This window comes from Lutra lutra, chromosome 7 (genome assembly GCF_902655055.1).
Source record: "Lutra lutra chromosome 7, mLutLut1.2, whole genome shotgun sequence".
Taxonomy (NCBI): domain Eukaryota; kingdom Metazoa; phylum Chordata; class Mammalia; order Carnivora; family Mustelidae; genus Lutra; species Lutra lutra.
In genome coordinates this window covers 118920327-118936736 of record NC_062284.1, presented here as the reverse complement: position 1 = coordinate 118936736, position 16410 = coordinate 118920327, and the positions used below count along the sequence as shown (strand labels likewise).

At 41.6% G+C, this 16410-nt stretch overlaps 1 protein-coding gene across 9 annotated transcripts in view; it reads right to left on the bottom strand.

The window, feature by feature from the left end:
- The window catches only part of EFCAB11 (EF-hand calcium binding domain 11), a 146837-nt gene extending 131126 nt beyond the window's left edge, over positions 1-15711 (bottom strand). For 3 of the 9 annotated variants that reach the window (XM_047738307.1, XM_047738306.1, XM_047738308.1), the window contains exons 1-3: positions 15520-15703; positions 14875-14970; positions 10843-10888 (exon numbers count right to left, since the gene is read on the bottom strand). In XM_047738307.1, the coding sequence (XP_047594263.1) occupies positions 10843-10888; positions 14875-14970; positions 15520-15603 (226 nt within the window). In that variant the 5' untranslated portion in view covers positions 15604-15703. Of the gene's footprint in view, positions 1-10842; positions 10889-14874; positions 14971-15519 lie in introns of all 9 variants that reach the window. The other 6 variants (XM_047738311.1, XM_047738312.1, XM_047738303.1 and 3 more) reach the window with 5 other exon arrangements.
- Between the last annotated feature and the right edge of the window lie 699 nt (positions 15712-16410).

Sequence of the window (16410 nt, the reverse complement as noted above, 5' to 3'; positions counted from 1 at the left end):
GCAGCTCTTTAAGTGGCCTAGAAATACAGTTTCTACAACTAGCTCCCCCTGCTGTCACAATATTCAAACCAAAAATTACCTCTTCACAAAGACTCAATAATTCTGTTGCCATCAGATTTCATACTAGATGACAAATGCATTACCTGTGTCCACCCCTGGAGTGAAAGAATATGTTCAGAAAATTCTAATTTCAAATACAATGTTGGGTCTCCTATGTACATTTTTCCACTAATAACAGTTGCCTAAATCATTTTATTGTGGTTACACATTAGTATTGTGACAACATCAGGAACCACGTAGACCTATATGTTTATCTGAATTATTAATCTATCTACAAAAGGTGTTCAGAAATCACCTGGGTAGTTGGACTCTACCAGTAGTTTGCAGACCTTTTTTTTTTTTTTTTTTTAACTGTAGCAAAGGTGGGGCTCTTTATAAAACAAGAGTCTGACTATAGAGGAAATGAAAGCAGAGCTCTTCTGTTGGAGCCAGGGGGCTTCCCCACCATTCCTTGTCCAGCAATGTTCCTAGAAGGGCCCCCACAGGACCTGGGATTGAGGATGGTACCTTAAAACCACTGGGACCAGTGATTTTTACTAATCTTTCCCGACTGCAAATCTATGCATTTTCTATACCATTGGAAAACGCTCCCTTCCATTTTATAACTACTCTTAGCAAGATGGACTCCTTCCATGTTCTACAATAAATATATATATTTGACTTTGCAAACCACTTAATATATGTGATATAGATATAACATGTACAGAGAAAGACTAGGAATGTTATCTTTCCTATTTTTTTTGTTTTGTTTCGTTTTTAAGTAGTTTCCTAGGAGAATAATCATCTTTTACAATAGGAGTGGATATATTCAAAAAGTCCAGTAAAACCATATAAATTTTTTGCTTGAAAGTTTCATTATGTATATTTTTTTGTGGTTCACAAAACCACTGACCCCAAGCTTCAGGGCCAGTGCACATAGAGAAATCCTCTTGAAAATGAAGTCGTCTAGTTTCTGGCTATCATAGTGAGCTTAAATTAGAAACTGCAATAAAACTGGGGAGAGTGAAGGAGAAAACAATAAAAATGCCAAGTTATTTAGACTCTAAGTCTGGTCCTAGACTTAGGAGAAAAGGGAGGATTCACATTCTTTGTGTGGTATATTAATTTTTTCCAGGGCTTGAAAATGCCTAAAAATGAGGTTTTAAAAGGATTAAGTGGCTTTTTAAAAGGTATAATGCAAGCCTTCTCTAGTATGAGAAATAAAATTCAGATTGTGACTTCTAGTGGCTATGAGGGGAAAAAGGGACAAAATGTGTTCCTGTAAAAAGATTGTAAGGACAGAAGGCACAAGTGGCATCAACAATGATGGGATGTCCCCTATATTCATCTGTTTTCTTTCTTTTTTGGGGGGGGGCATGCACGTGTGTGAGCAAGCACATGTGCCTGGAAGAGTGGGGAGGGCAGAGGGAGCCAATCTTAAGCAGGCTCCCAGTTGAGCATGGAATCCCATCCCGGGCTTGATACCACAACCCTGAGATCACAACCTGAACCAATACCACCCTGAGCCAAAATCAAGAGTAGGACATTTAACCGACTGAGCCACCCAGGCACCCCCATTTTGTTTCTTAGCGTAAAAAAAAAGAGAGACAAACCATACAACAGACCCTTAACTATAAGGAACACAATGAAGGTTGATGGAGGGGAGGTGGATGGGGAGGCTGGGCTAGATGGGTGATAGGAATTAAGGACAGCACTTGTTATCATGAGCACTGGGAGTTGTTTGTAAGTGATGAATCACTAAATTCTACTCCTGAAATTAATATTACACAGTTTTTTTTTTTTAAAGACTTTATTTGAGAGAGAGGGGGCACAAGCAGACAGAGTGGCAGTGAGAGGGAGAGGGAGAAGCAGACTCCCCGCTGAGCAGAGAGCCCAACATGGAGCTCTTGATCCCAGGACCCTGGGATCATGACCTGAGCCCAAGGCAGATGCTTAACTGGCTGAGCCACCAGTGCCCCACACTGTATGTTAACTACGGGAATTTACATAAAAACTTGAAACAAGGGAGCCTGCTTCCTCCTCTCTCTCTACCTGCCTCTCTGCCTGCTTGTGATCTCTCTCTGTCAAATAAATAAATAAAATCTTAAAAAAAAAAACAAAAACTTGAAACAAACAAAAACTATGGGGAGCTGTCACAGTAAAATGGATGAATAAATTCTGAGGACTAACATTTTTCTTCCAGCTTCCTGAATGAAAGTAAGGGAATAAAGAGAAAAGAATCTACCTTAATGGAAGAAATCAAGTTTTACTATATCACTGGGAGGAAAATGAAAAGAGTAAAACCAGGTTACAACAGAATAGAGAAATCTGAACCAATAAAACCTTACTTCTATCAAACATGGACAGGAATTGTTACTTTTTTTATTGTGCTCATAAGCCATCAGAGGCTCCTCTTCCCCTTCATAGTACAAAGTCCCAATACCTTATTCTGGAATTTAAAGCTTCACTATTCCTTCTAGGCAAGAGACCCTCAATCCCCCTTCTTAACACTCAGCTTCCATCAAATTAGCTTACTCTGTTGAACACAATTCATTTATAGCTAGGCACTATACTCCTTGCTGGTGCAAGAGGTAAAAATATCCCAAGGAGGATGGATTCCATTTAGGGTAGGACCCATTACTAACAGTATGACAGCTGATAGCTTTGGATATACAAATCTGGGGGTGGCTGGGCAGGGATCTGGGAGAAGTCCCAGCCTCTGAGGGTGGGCAGTGGGGGAAGAAGGTCTGAGAAAGTGCACAGAGGTTGGCTACAGACAGCCTGCAAAGAGAAGACAGCGCTAACTAGGCCTTTCCCATCACTAGCTGTGGAGAGGGAGGAAAATAGCCCTTTTCTGTACTGTTAGCAAATGCCTCCACATTTGACATGACACCCAACGTTTATACGGACATAGAGCGTGGCGGGTAAGCAATCATGCTGAGCTCTGCCTCCACACTGGCATGGCAAAGCACAGAAAGCACCAGGGGCTGGCGGACAAGCACACAAATGGCATCTGCTTTCATTCATTTCACTAAGTCCTCTTCTTTGCCTCTCTAATTTTGCAAATCCTACCCACCCTTTCCCATCCAGCTCTGGCCCGTACCTTGTCTCCCTCCTCTCATCTCTCAGAGGTTTTCTTGTCCACAGTAATTATTTGACATCTGGCCATAAATGAAGTGACAATACCTTTTTATCTTCCCTATCTTTGGTCAGTGTCTGTGTCTCCTAATTCTTTTCTACCCTACAGTGACACTTACTCAGCATCCTCTACATGGGTAATGAAATAAATTAATTTAGGGGTGAATGGCCAATACTAACAAAATGGTTCCACGATTATGTTGCAATATAAGGTAAGCATAATGGGCATGCATTTTCTAATCACAGAAAAGAACTAAGAGATCAGTTGAAATCTGAAGTCAAATAAAACCTTGCTAAACCCTCTATATTGGGGCTTTAGTTCCTTAGGTAGGAGCCCCAAACAAGAAAATATACACAGCTAAAAAGGGTGTTTACAGAACTTAAAACACTAGAAAATGGACATGAAATTTAAATCTGGGAAAACAATACATTTCACAATCAACTACTGGGCTCAAAACAACTCAGATGAGATCGCAATAAATAAAAGTATACAAGCCAATTGGCCATTAAGCTCTTCCACAAATTATTTTCCAATTGAACTAACACTGGAGAGCATGACTGAGTCAAACAGTCCATAATCACCGTTATGATGAGCCAATCTCTTTGATTTTTTCCCATTGTTTAATTTGGTTAAAAGTAAGTTCTTGGAAAGCCTTTCCTTCTTTATGCAAGTGAAATATGTTAATTGTTTTCAAAAGGTAATATGAAAACAGGAAGGGGAAAAAAAAGCTGGACCTAATACCTAGTGCAAAGAAAATTCTGAAGTAGTTTGTTTTTTTCCGTAGACATATTTTATATGGATTTGGGATGAAAACACACCGACAGCTGTGAGGATTCAGTGGGGCAAAATTCATGCAGTTCTTACTCACAGCACTTGACTTACTTACAAGCAAAAGTTCCATAAATCTTATTTGTTGTTATTCATATAAAATGCTCAATAATTTATCACACAGTGAAGTCAAATCATAGGGTATCACCCATGGTTGTGGTCTTCCTTTGCCCCTCATGGAACTGCTGAGACACAGTTGGCATTAAACCACTGGCCTGCAATGAGGAAAGTTTAAGCTTGAAGAGCCTTACAAAATTCACTAGTGTATTTGCTGAACGGTTTGCAAACATCAATGGCCACTCACCAGCCTCTCTGTCATGTGATGTTGTGAAAGAAATATCCCAAGTCAGGGATCAGGGAAAACTGTCTCTCTAGATAAGAAGTTTCTATTGCATGGACACGGATCACCGGATTGTCATTCCCTATTTGTTCTGGACATTAGGTAGCTCAGAAGCAGATCTGATATCAACCTCTAACAACAGTGGAGAACTTTCTGTGTACTGATCCACTCTGGACTTCAACTCATTGACGCAAGTTCCTGGGGGAGTGAACGCTGGTCTCAACCCTGTCACAATGACTAATATGACCCATGGCACTATTAAAATCAAGGGAAGGGTTTATCAAATGGTTGAGAGGGTGAGTTTGGAGATCAGACCACTGTGGTCTGCTAAGTAGCTAGCTGGGCCACTCTAACTTAACCTCTCTGAGTTTCAGAAGGTTATAAACTTATAAAATGAGGATAATCTTGAGAGCATAGAGTCGTATTACATTGAACAATTCATGCACAGAGCTCATCATGGAGTCTGCACGTGGTAAGCTTCCAGAAAGTCATAGCTGCAATTATCATCTATAATAAATATTGTAACACACGTATATGTATTTTGTAAACAAATAAAGAACCATCAAATGCCAGGGTTGAGATATTAATATTCCTCTCTAGAGCCTAATTTCCTCATGTAAAAGAAGGGAACAAATAAGTTTTCTAGGTCTCTTCTAGTTGCAAACTACTTCTGTTCTCTATACTTAGAGAAGGTATGAACTGCATGACAGAGAACAAGGGTTATTAGGAAATACAACCCTTTAAAAGGGGTTGCACAATACATATTAGAACCACCCAACAGTGATCTGCTGCTTCTTAAACAAGAGGCTTGATTTTTTTGTCTCCCACTAACATGATCTCTTGTTCCCAGTCCCTAAACAGTTTTGGCTGATACCTGCTTGCTAGACATTAAAATGCTTTCTTGCTATTTCTGGCTGCCCTCAAATTCTCTCAGTGTGTCTTTCCTGGAGACACTCTACTCTTGCTTCTAATGGCTTTGACTTCACTTTTCACTACTCTTAATTTTCACCAGGAAAATCTACAGAAACGACCGGACTTTTAGAGAGACCAGTAGCGAAGTAGGACCTGGGCATCCAGGTTTCGGTACTGTGTGAAGCGTGTGCCTGGTTAAGATTCTGCCAAATCAGGATCAATCCAGATGTGAGTCTGGACCTCACCCAGGAAGCTGGGTAGCAACTGGGCCTGCACAGAGAATCCTTTAGGGTGGCATGCGAGAGACCAGGCCTGGATATAGAAGAGTCACAGATAGCTGGAGAACTCCCAGGTCACGCCTACCAAAAACTTTGAAAAAATGGAATTACTTGAATAAATAGCTTCCAGAAAGCCAAGGTCAACATTTTGGTGCTTCTCCAAGGTCAAACCATTAGGAAGAGAGACCATTTGATAAAACATTTAAGCTGTGCATAAACCATCTTCCTGCACACAAAAAAAATAAGATATAAAAGGTGACTCACATATGGAAAGAGTAAAAAGAAGGAGTTGATGGTCTGAAATTGATTCAGCAGTGAAGAGTTCTAACAGAAAAAAGTTACGTTAGCAGCAATCAGAGTTCGGCAGGGATTTCCTGCTAGGATGATTTTTTTTGCTCTTTGGGTACTTGTGGCCTTGAGTCTCCCTTTCAAGGGAACATGAATTAAAGCTAGTTGGAGGGACGCCTGGGTGGCTGAGTTGGTTGGACGACTGCCTTTGGCTCAGGTCATGATCCCCGAGTGCTAGGATTGAGTCCCGCATCGGGGTCCCAGCTCCACAGGGAGTCTGCTTCTCTCTCTGACCTTCTCCTCGCTCGTGCTCTCTCTCTCACTGTCTCTCTCTCTCTCAAATAAATAAATAAAATCTTTAAAAAAAAATAAATAAAGCTAGTTGGAAAGGTAGTACCCTGACTTTAAGTCTATTCCTTTAATCTTTAAGATAGCAATGCTCTGAGAAGATTCATTTGCCATTGATATCAAGACCAGAAGAGGAAGGAGAGGGGGAAAAAAAGAAGAAAGAAAAGAAAGAGGGGAAAAAAAGAAGAGGAAGAGGAGAAAGGGAAAAGACTGGAAACTGTAGACTGAGGAGAGTCCTTTGACAAGAATTTTGGAGCCAGGCACTAAGCACCTCCACTGTGATCTCATTACCCCCATTCTTACCCTGAATTTCTCAGAGGACTAAGTTATTTTGTAACCTTTTGAAATATATCTTAAAATTAGTTATTAGGAAAAGATGCTGTGAAAAGCATCATCTTCATGATCTCATTGAGAAGTGGATGTGAGACTAGATGTAATATCCTCGATAGAAAATGCAGGAGAGGGGCACCTGGGTGGCTCAGTGGGTTAAACTAAAAAAAAAGAAAAAAGAAGTCACAACTAATTGAACATTACAGAAATATTTGAATATTCTGAAAGCATAAAAATTTTTATAAAAAATTAAAAACCTGGGGAAATTCCACCAAGTTCGAGAGTTTGTTAAAAACACATTCTCCTGCCAATAATTTGCTCTAAGAGTCATGGTTCACATGTGGTTCCAGACCTTGTATACAAAACGATCCAGTAAACTCCTTTGTAAATCTAACATTTATAAATAAAAAGATCTTTAGGGACACCTGGCAGGCTCATTCAGAAGTGCATGCGACTGTTAATCTTGGAGTCATGAGTTCAAGCCCCACATGGGATGTACAGATTACTTAAATAAAACTTTAAAAATAAAAGATTTAAAAAAAAAAAAAAAGCCACACCAGTCGGAAAGAAACAGGAGCCAGCTTAAGGAAACACTCAATGACCAAGTCTGTGACAAAGTGAAAACTAAAATAATTAAATTAATAGAATGTAAATTATTAAAAACATAAAATTCATCGGTCCATGCTGATAATAAACAGAACGATTGGTCAAGAAGGGAGGTCTCTTGCCCATAGTCAAGGGTTAACTGGAAAAAGCACTGGGCAGGGTGTCTGGGTGGCACAGACTGCATCCTACTCTTGATTTTGGTTGGGGTCATGATTTTAGGGTCCTGTGACAAGAGTCCCAAGTCAGGCTGCATGCTCAGTGGAGAAACTGCGAGAGCCTCTCTCCCTCTACCCCTCCCACTCATGCTCTCCCTCTCTCTTTCAAATAAATAAATCTTTTTGAAAAAAAGGTGGGGGAAGAAGCACTGGGATTAGAAATCATTGCTTTGTATCCATTTTGGCAAAAACTGGGTCAGACAAGAATCAGGGTTACCAAATCTAGGGGGAAATTTTTTTTTTTAAAGATTTTATTTATTTATTTGACAGAGAGAGATCACAAGTAGATGGAGAGGCAGGCAGAGAGAGAGAGAGAGAGGGAAGCAGGCACCCCGCCGAGCAGAGAGCCCGACTCGGGACTCGATCCCAGGACCCTGAGATCAGGACCGGAGCGGAAGGCAGCGGCTTAACCCACTGAGCCACCCAGGAGCCCCCTAGGGGGAAATTTTGATGAGAAGCAAAATATTTGCAATGTCTTCACTGCATCTCCACAGACCGCTTTTTAGTTGAAAAGGAAGAAAAGATAAACAGAATACAATGGAGAAACTGGGTAACATCTTGATCAGTGATAAAAATTAATATCATCTACGAGAGACAGGTGGATATTAGGTTCCTCCAGACATGATATCTGGAGAGGGACAGGTCATCTAAACAGCATTCTGGCTCAGAATGCTTAACTTCAACCTAATTACAGAGAAGCAGTAGGCAAACAAAAAACAAGGACCATTCTTATAAAACAAACACTGAGAGCTGGGTTATTTCCTCAAAAATATCAATGTTTTTATTTATTTATTTATTTATTTGTCAGAGAGAGAGAGAGAGAGAGAGAACACAAGTAGACAGAGCGGCAAGCAGAGGCAGAGAGAGAAGCAGGCTCCCCACTGAGCAAGGAGCCCGATGTGGGACTCGATCCCAGGACCCTGGGACCATGACCTGAGCCGAAGGCAGCGGCTTAACCAACTGAGCCACCCAGGCGTCCCTCAATGTTATTTTTTTTTTTTTAAGATTTATTTGATAGAGACACAGCAAGACAGGGAACCCAGCAGAGGGAGTGGGAGAGAGAGAAGCAGGCTCCCTGCTCCCCGAGGAGCAGGGAGCCTGATGCAGCATGATGCAGGGCTCAATCCCAGGATCCTGGTGTCATAACCTGAGCTGAAGGAAGACGCTTAACAACTGAGCCACCCAGGCGTCCCAAATATCAATGTTATACAATTTTTTAAACTTTACAGTCCTTTTAAACTTAAACAGTCCTTTTAAAGTGTTCCAGTTTAAAGGAGGCTAAAGAGACTTGGCATTAAAGACTAATTCCTGTATTAAATGAGGTATGATGTTATTAAGGATACTATCAGATCAAGTGATGACACTGGAATATAAACAGTAAATTGGATTAAAAATATAGTACCAATATAAGCTTATGAAGTTGGTAAGTTTGCTGGGGTTTGGGCGCCTGGGTGGCTCAGTTGGCTGGGGGACTGCCTTCGGCTCAGGTCATGATCCTGGAGTCCCATGACCGAGTCCCACATCAGGCTCCCTGCTTGGCTGGGAATCTGCTTCTCCAGCTGACCTCTCTCCTCTCGTGCTCTCTGGCTCTCTCTCTCTCTTATTCTCTCTCTCTAATAAATTAATAAAATCTTAAAAAAAAAAGAAGTTTGCTGGGGTTTTAGGTTCAGTGCAGTAAGAGGAGGTGGCAGTGGTAGGAGGGGCCCAAAGGGTAAGATGTTAACAAGTGCATCTGGGTAAAGAGTATACAGCTCTTCTCGATATCATTTTTATTTTGCAACTTTCTGTAAGTTCTAAATTATCCACCACCACCACCACCCCGCCAAAAAAGGTAATTTTTAAAAAGCCAGTCAAAGCATGCTCTGGACCCTATCTCCAACAGGTATTCCCATTTCTCTCATCTTCCTTTCTTTTTTTTTTTTTTTTTTTAAAGAGTTTATTTATTTATTTGACAGGCAGAGATCACAAGTAGTCAGAGAGGCAGGCAGAGAGAGAGGGAGGAGGAAGCAGGCTCCCCACTGAGCAGAGAGCCCGACTCGGGGCTCAATCCCAGGACCCTGAGATCATGACCTGAGCCGAAGGCAGAGGCTTTAACCCACTGAGCCACCCAGGCGCCCCTCTCATCTTCCTTTCTAAAGCAATCTGCTAAGCTCAGACACATCTTTAAGTGCAAAAAACAAAACTACTCTCGACGCCCAGCCACTCTGGACCTACTACAATGATGAAGTTCTAGAACATAGGTGAGGTTCGGTGGGGTGAGGTCCGGAGCTGATGACCAAGAAAGAATTCTTGAGACATCTTTGGTGCAGAATGGTGGTTTATTAAAGCCCGGGGACAGGACCCGTGGGCAGGAAGAGCTGCTGCCCCGGGGATGTGAGGAGCGGTCTATTATATACTTGTAAGTTGGGAGGGGGTTAGGGATGGCATAAGTCTCTAAGGAATTTTGGAAGCAAGGTTTCTAGGACCTTGAGGGGCTAGCTATTGTCTGGGGAAAAGGTTATTCATTACCAGTAATAAAACCTTCTCATGAGACCCTTTAGATGTATATCTGTGGTCCATAGGCTTAGGAATGATTGTCGACACTATCTTGGAGGTTTAGAGATAGGAAGTTTCCAAAGGAATTATTCAAGTAGACTTACAGGATCCTGGTTGGGGGTAGGGGTCAGTCAGGCTAGGATTGTCCTTTGCCCTTAGCAAAGCCTCAAGAAGAGGGTAGTTGAGTCCCTAGAGGAGGGTCACTCTGCCTGTTTCAAGGGCTTGTTAGTAGGTAAGGAAATCTAATAATTTTCTTCTGCCTCTGTTTCCCACATCAACAAGACTTCTCTACTACTCCAGCCTGGCCTCTGCCCTCATTGCTTTTGCTAAATCAGTAAACACATCGAGTCGCCAACTCCAACAGATAAATATTCAGTTACTACCCACCTGTGTTGACCACAGCCTCTTCCTTGAGAGAATCGGCTTCTCCTCACTTTTGATCAGACACCCCTGATTTTCCTCCTGCCCCTCCATCCCTCTAAATCTTCTGCCACTTCCTAACTCTCTCTTGGACTTCTTGCGATTAACGTTCTTAAGATTTTCAGTCCACTCTGTCTCACTAGGTGGTCTCTCATCCACCCTGTGGTCTCAAAAACCATCTACATGCCAAAGACTCCCAAATTTCTTTCTCCAGCCCACAGCTTTATCTGAATTCTGTATTCACACAGCCTGAGTGCCTGACATCACTGATTCAAAGGTCTCCCCACCCCGACTTTCCATTTCAGTGAGTGCCACTTCCGTTCATCTAAATCAGAAAATCCCCACCATCAGCTGGCTGTTGACATTACAACCAAGATTTTTCTTTATGGTTTTCAATGGTTTAAAACTTCCCTACAATAAACATATGTACTTATGAACGCATTAAAGAACTTAAACCTCTTTCCTTGAAACAGAACAAAACGAAGATGTGCTTTACCATCACTATTTTTGTTCTTAATTTTCGCTTTATGAATGTCTAAAAATTAATTTTAAGTTTCGTATTACCGGAAGCATTTGGATTTACCGAAGACATCGTGAAATCAGCTTCAATCTAGAAAAGAAGAAAGAATGACACATGTAATTTCATCAAATGTTTTCACAGTGCAAGTTCTTAATTCCTCAGGTATGGGGAAAGATTGTATTTTATGAGAAACCAACTGTCTTGACTTCAGCAGACAAGTAATGTCGCAGGACAGCTGCACAGTCATTTTATTCTTCCGTCTCTATCTAGGGTAGGGGGAGGGTGAAACAGGTGATGGGGATTAAGGAGGGCATTTGTTTTGTGATGAGCACCGAGTGTTGTATGGAACTGTTGAATACTACATTGTACACCTGAAACTAATATTACATTGTGTTAACTCACTGGGATCTAAATAAAAACTAAAAAAAAAAGTGGTATTGAAGCAAAAAATATCCCTGTATCTATAAGATACAATATGCTAATCTGCTACAGACTCTAAAGGCCCCCAAACTGTTCCACTGACCCAAACAGCTGAAGCATATATAATCAATTATATATAACATAATCATATGCTGTCACATATGCAGCATAACCTAAAAGGTAATCTTTCTATTTCAGACAAATACAAACGATTATTGCAATGAGCTCAATGGCTTTATTTTTGAACTTTTTTTCCTGATTATAAAAGTAACATGATGTAGAAAACATGAAAAATATAAAAAATTCATGAAGAACATCTTTAAAAACAGTCACCCAGTAAGAACTACTATTAATATTTTGGCCTAGTTGGCATTTTTCCCCCCTATGGCTTTTTAAACATATTTCAGAACACACCCTCTATACGGTTTGGGAAACTGCTTTCACTATATATTAAAATACAAGCATTTTCCTATATGGTTACGGGGCCTAATAAACACTATGGAATTAGAACCTTAGCAACACCTGACACAGTTTCTCTACTTTGGATTTCATGTCCTGCACTTTCCAGGTTCCTTTTGCCCCTGTCTGGGGGTTCCTGTTGCCCTCTTCTTCATGGAGCCCCTGTTTCCCCTGAGATGTTGGTACCCACCAGTGGTATACTCTCTCAGTACATGCTGCATACTGTCCTCAGGCAACGCCACTCACTCTGAGCTCACCTGTAAACAGAGGTGTCCTGAATCTGTCTCCGGCCCTTACCTCTCAATTCCTCACCTGATTCCAGATTCCTGCATTTACAAGGGGCAGCATAATCTGAGAGCAGATCGTTACCACCAGCACACTGTTCACTGAGTGACTTCACTTGGAATGTCCACAGCCTCTTCAGACTTAATGTGCCCCACAATGAACTCATTGACTTTCCCCCAAGCCTGCTCCTCAGTTTCCCTACTTGGCGGTATTTACTATTGCTGCAGGCCTGGTTTCACACCCCTCTCTTATGGCCAGCCACATCTAATCACCAGGGCATAACATCTCCCAACACCACAAAGTGCTTCTGGATACTTCGTCATCAGTGGAGGCGAGCTAGCTCTTCTAGTCTAACTGATGCCTAAGCTCCTACTTTCCACTAGAATTAGATAACCCTTTTCCTTGTCCCCTACGCTTGGGTTCTTCCTATTCTTCTCCATTTTAGTATTTATCACAGAGTTTTATAAGTCTCTCTACACTAAATTATGAACTGCTTCGCAGTAGGGGCTGTATACTATTCATCTTTATATCGCTAGCAACTAGCAAGTGTTCATTTTATTACAAGGGAACACTTCATAAATTTCATTGTGTAAACCATTGCATGAGTGTTTAAATGATTTATTACATGTCGTGCACTCAGTAAATATTTCATCTGCTCAAAAGCAATATTCAAAAATAAAATCCCAGGCGTGCCTGGCTGGTTCAGTTGATGGAGCACACAGCTCTTGGTCTTGCGATTGTGAGTTCAAGCCCCATGTTGGATACAGAGATTAATTAAAAATAAAAACTTTAAAAATAAATAAAACCCCAAACCTCAACCTAGTATAAAAGTAAATATCTGTTACATTTCACAGAGGGTATACATTGTCATTTATTTAACACAGGTTCACATACAAATGATTGACAGGTTTACAGATGATTTGCTTTTACTTTACTGTTTAGTGATCTGCAGTCAGATAATTCAAGGGGCACCTGGGTGGCTGGCTCAGTGGGTTAAACCCTCTGCCTTCAGCTCAGGTCATGATCTCAGGACCTGGGATCAAGTCCCACATCGGGTTCTCTGCTCAGCGGGGAGCCTGCTTTCCCCTCTCTCTCTGCCTGCCTCTCTGCCTACTTGTGATCTCTCTCTCTCTGCCAAATAAATAAATAAAATCTTTTAAAAAAATGAAATCCAAAACCTCAGCCAGGTATGAGAATAAAAGTAAAAATCTGTTAAATCTCGTGGACTGTACAGTGTCTTATCCCATCCCTGTACTTGTCATTCAGTTCCTCACTTGTATTCTAAAATTAAAGCCAATTAAGTAGATTCAGGGATGATAAAAGCAAAATGAAATGAGCTATCCTTCCAGCTGGACACAGGTTAAATACAATGCTTCAGAGGCCGGATCCATTTAGCTGACTTGTTTTAGAATTCTAGCTGAAATGAGTGCAGGTGAATATAAGAGCCACAGTTACTGGGAATCCACCCTATTTCTCCGCGCTCCACACAGTATCTCAGTACCAAGCATTTGCTAGGAGGTGAACCACTTTGAGCCCACCTGGTCCATTCATGGGACATATTTGTGGCAACAGATCTTATTTGCCGTGAAGTTGTGATACATTTAAGCATAATGAGGGACGGAGAAGTGAGACATCAAATGTTCCTGGCTTTGCTGGGCATGAGGAATAGCAGCGACCAAGCTGGTTTAAGGAGAGAACAAGGGAGGGCATTCCAGGCAGAGCCTTCCATTTGATGGCTGCAATTGAATTTCTTAAAGCTGGATGAGATCTTGTCTCTGATTAATTCCAGTTCAGCATCTTAACAAGAGGGATCCATTTCTAGAATCAACGTAACAAGGGGAGCAGGAAATCTGTCCTCCTAAAGCAAGCTGCTCCTTGAAGCTCAGCTTGACCCTCCTTATTAGTGACTTAGTGCAAAGTCTTCTGAAGAATAATATCCAACAAAATTTCAAATGTACCTAGCAATTGTACTTCCAGGAATTTATTCCATAGATAAACATCCACAAGTATAGATATACATATAAAAGGATGCTCAACACAACATTGTTTGTAGGAATGAAAATTAATGGAGGTAATCTAAATGACCGAAGACAGAAAACTAGCTAAAGAGAATACTATGCAAACCACTTTGTAAAACGTGGTCATGTGTGCTTTTATGATCATTGCTAAGTGAAAAAAAGCAAAATAAAATAGGTACACTATGTACCCACTTATGTGTTTAATAGAATGCTAGGCATGTTTGTTATACATAGGAAATTCTGGAATGACACACACAAAAGATTATTAATAATGGTAAGCCCTGAGGAATGGGACTCTTTGGTAGCAAAGGAAGGGATTTTACATTCAACTTTATACTTTTTCCAGACTGTCTGAATTTTTTGCCTGTGGAAATGTATTAGTTTTATAATTTAAATGAATTCCTGTTACCAATACCCACCTCCCAGCCTTCCCTCTTGATACCTCCTTAGCATCTTGCATTTATCATAAGCCCGGTGGTGAGAAAGGCTTCATGAACTCTAATTCATCCCTGAGTTAGGTTCTTAGAAAGAGTAAAATTCACAGGATGCCTGGGTGTCTCAGTAGGTTAAGCTGCTGCCTTCAGCTCAGGTCATGACCTCTGGGTCTTGGGATAGAGCAAAGAGCCCCATGAGGGGCTCTTTGCTCAGCAGGGAGCCTGCTTCTCTCTCTCACTCTCTCTTCCTGCCTCTCTGCCTACTTGTGATCTTTCTCTGCCAAATAAATAAATAAAATCTTAAAAAAAAAAAAAGTAAAATTCAGCACTGGACACATCTTTGAAATCGCTCTGAGAGACAGTGATTTTAAACATCCTAAACTAGACACTGCGCTTGACTTAAAATCCACCCACTCTTTTATTGTCTGCCCCATTCCCAAAAAGATGAAGAAAGCTCTACCTTGGAGGGCTTGTACCCAAACAGCATTAAGACAGCAACTTTAAAGTCCTCTCTGCTTAGGTAGCCTTTGTTATCTTCATCGCATGCTTTAAATACCTAAAGAACATTAAATAGCTTCAGTTAGACCGAAACCGTTGGTTCTATTACTTTTATTATTCGTTTATATTAAATTTATACCTCCAAAATCCAAAACTTAGCTGTGCAGGAGAGCTCGGAATTGGGAGTTGCATTAACCTAATTTTACTTCTCAAGAATTCTTCATGTGCTAAAACTTACCACCACCACCCCCGAAATGCGCAAACGACTTAATCGTTAGACTGATGCAAATTAATTTCTTTAAACCACTGGGATAAATTCTACCCAAAATTCCGTCCTAGAATTAGGAAGGTGAGACAGATAAAAGGTTGGATAGAGATTATTATTAATAAACTATGGAGCGGGTTAAAGAAGGGACTTGGAAGTTGCCAGAACACCGGACAGAGAGCGAGAAGCCGTGCAGCCCTCGGCTCAGTCATTAACCACGGGCCTTTGGAAGGACAGCGCAGTCCTCGCCAGTGCAACAGAGCTGGGTGAGACCCAGGAGGGTGACAGAACAGGAGCCCTAGGTCAAGTTCGAGTCCGAGAATCAGCCCTCCGGACACCTACTTCCACCCATTTCTTGTGTTCTGAGGGGCTGGCTTCCCACGTCCATGGCCGGGCCCCAGCCTCGGAGAAAAACATCGCGACCATCACAACCGAAAGGAACTGCAGAACCCAACACCTGCGCGGCCAGAACCCGGTTGCCTCTGAGTGCCTCACTGCAACTGAGGAAGCTGAACTTGGCCGGGCAACTCCAACGTCTTCTCCAATTGGACGGCCTGCTAGCCACTGGCGTTGATCCCGCGGTTCTATTGGCCAGAGGCTTTAGGCCCGTTTCCTTGAAACAGCCTATGGCGGAGAGGCTTCTGGGCTCGCCCCCAGCTTTGCGGCTCTCATCCCTTTAACTCCTTGCGCACCGCTGGTATACACCTCACCTAGGTCCTGCTTCACTGTCTCTTGCAAGGTTCCTCCCATTTTCCTGCCCCCACACCTTGCGGTAAGTTACTTTGTTAATTTTTATCTATGACGCTGTGCTAAACATAGGAAACATAAAGCGTGTGAACTAAGCATTCAAAGAACCAAAGAGCCAAGTCTAGGATTCAGGTGCATATCGGCAAGTCAAGTCATTGGGGTCCAGCCCTCCAGGGTAGTTACTATGGTCTGTTTTGTCCTCCCCATATCCCTGCAACGAAGCAGATGCTCAGTAAAGTCCTTAGGACTTTTATGATGTGGGAAAGCCAGAAGGAAATGTAAATAAAATTAAATGTTCTTATAACCTGCAGCCCACTGACAATTACTTGATACAGGCAGAGTATAACATTCCTCTAGGAAGCTCCCAAACTGTCTTACTGTTAATGCCTTGTTAGAGTGGAAAAACAACCTTAGCTTGACAATAGCAAGTCCTACTTTATCCCTTGAGTCTTCTTTAGCAAATGAAAGTCCTTTTGGAAACTTCCT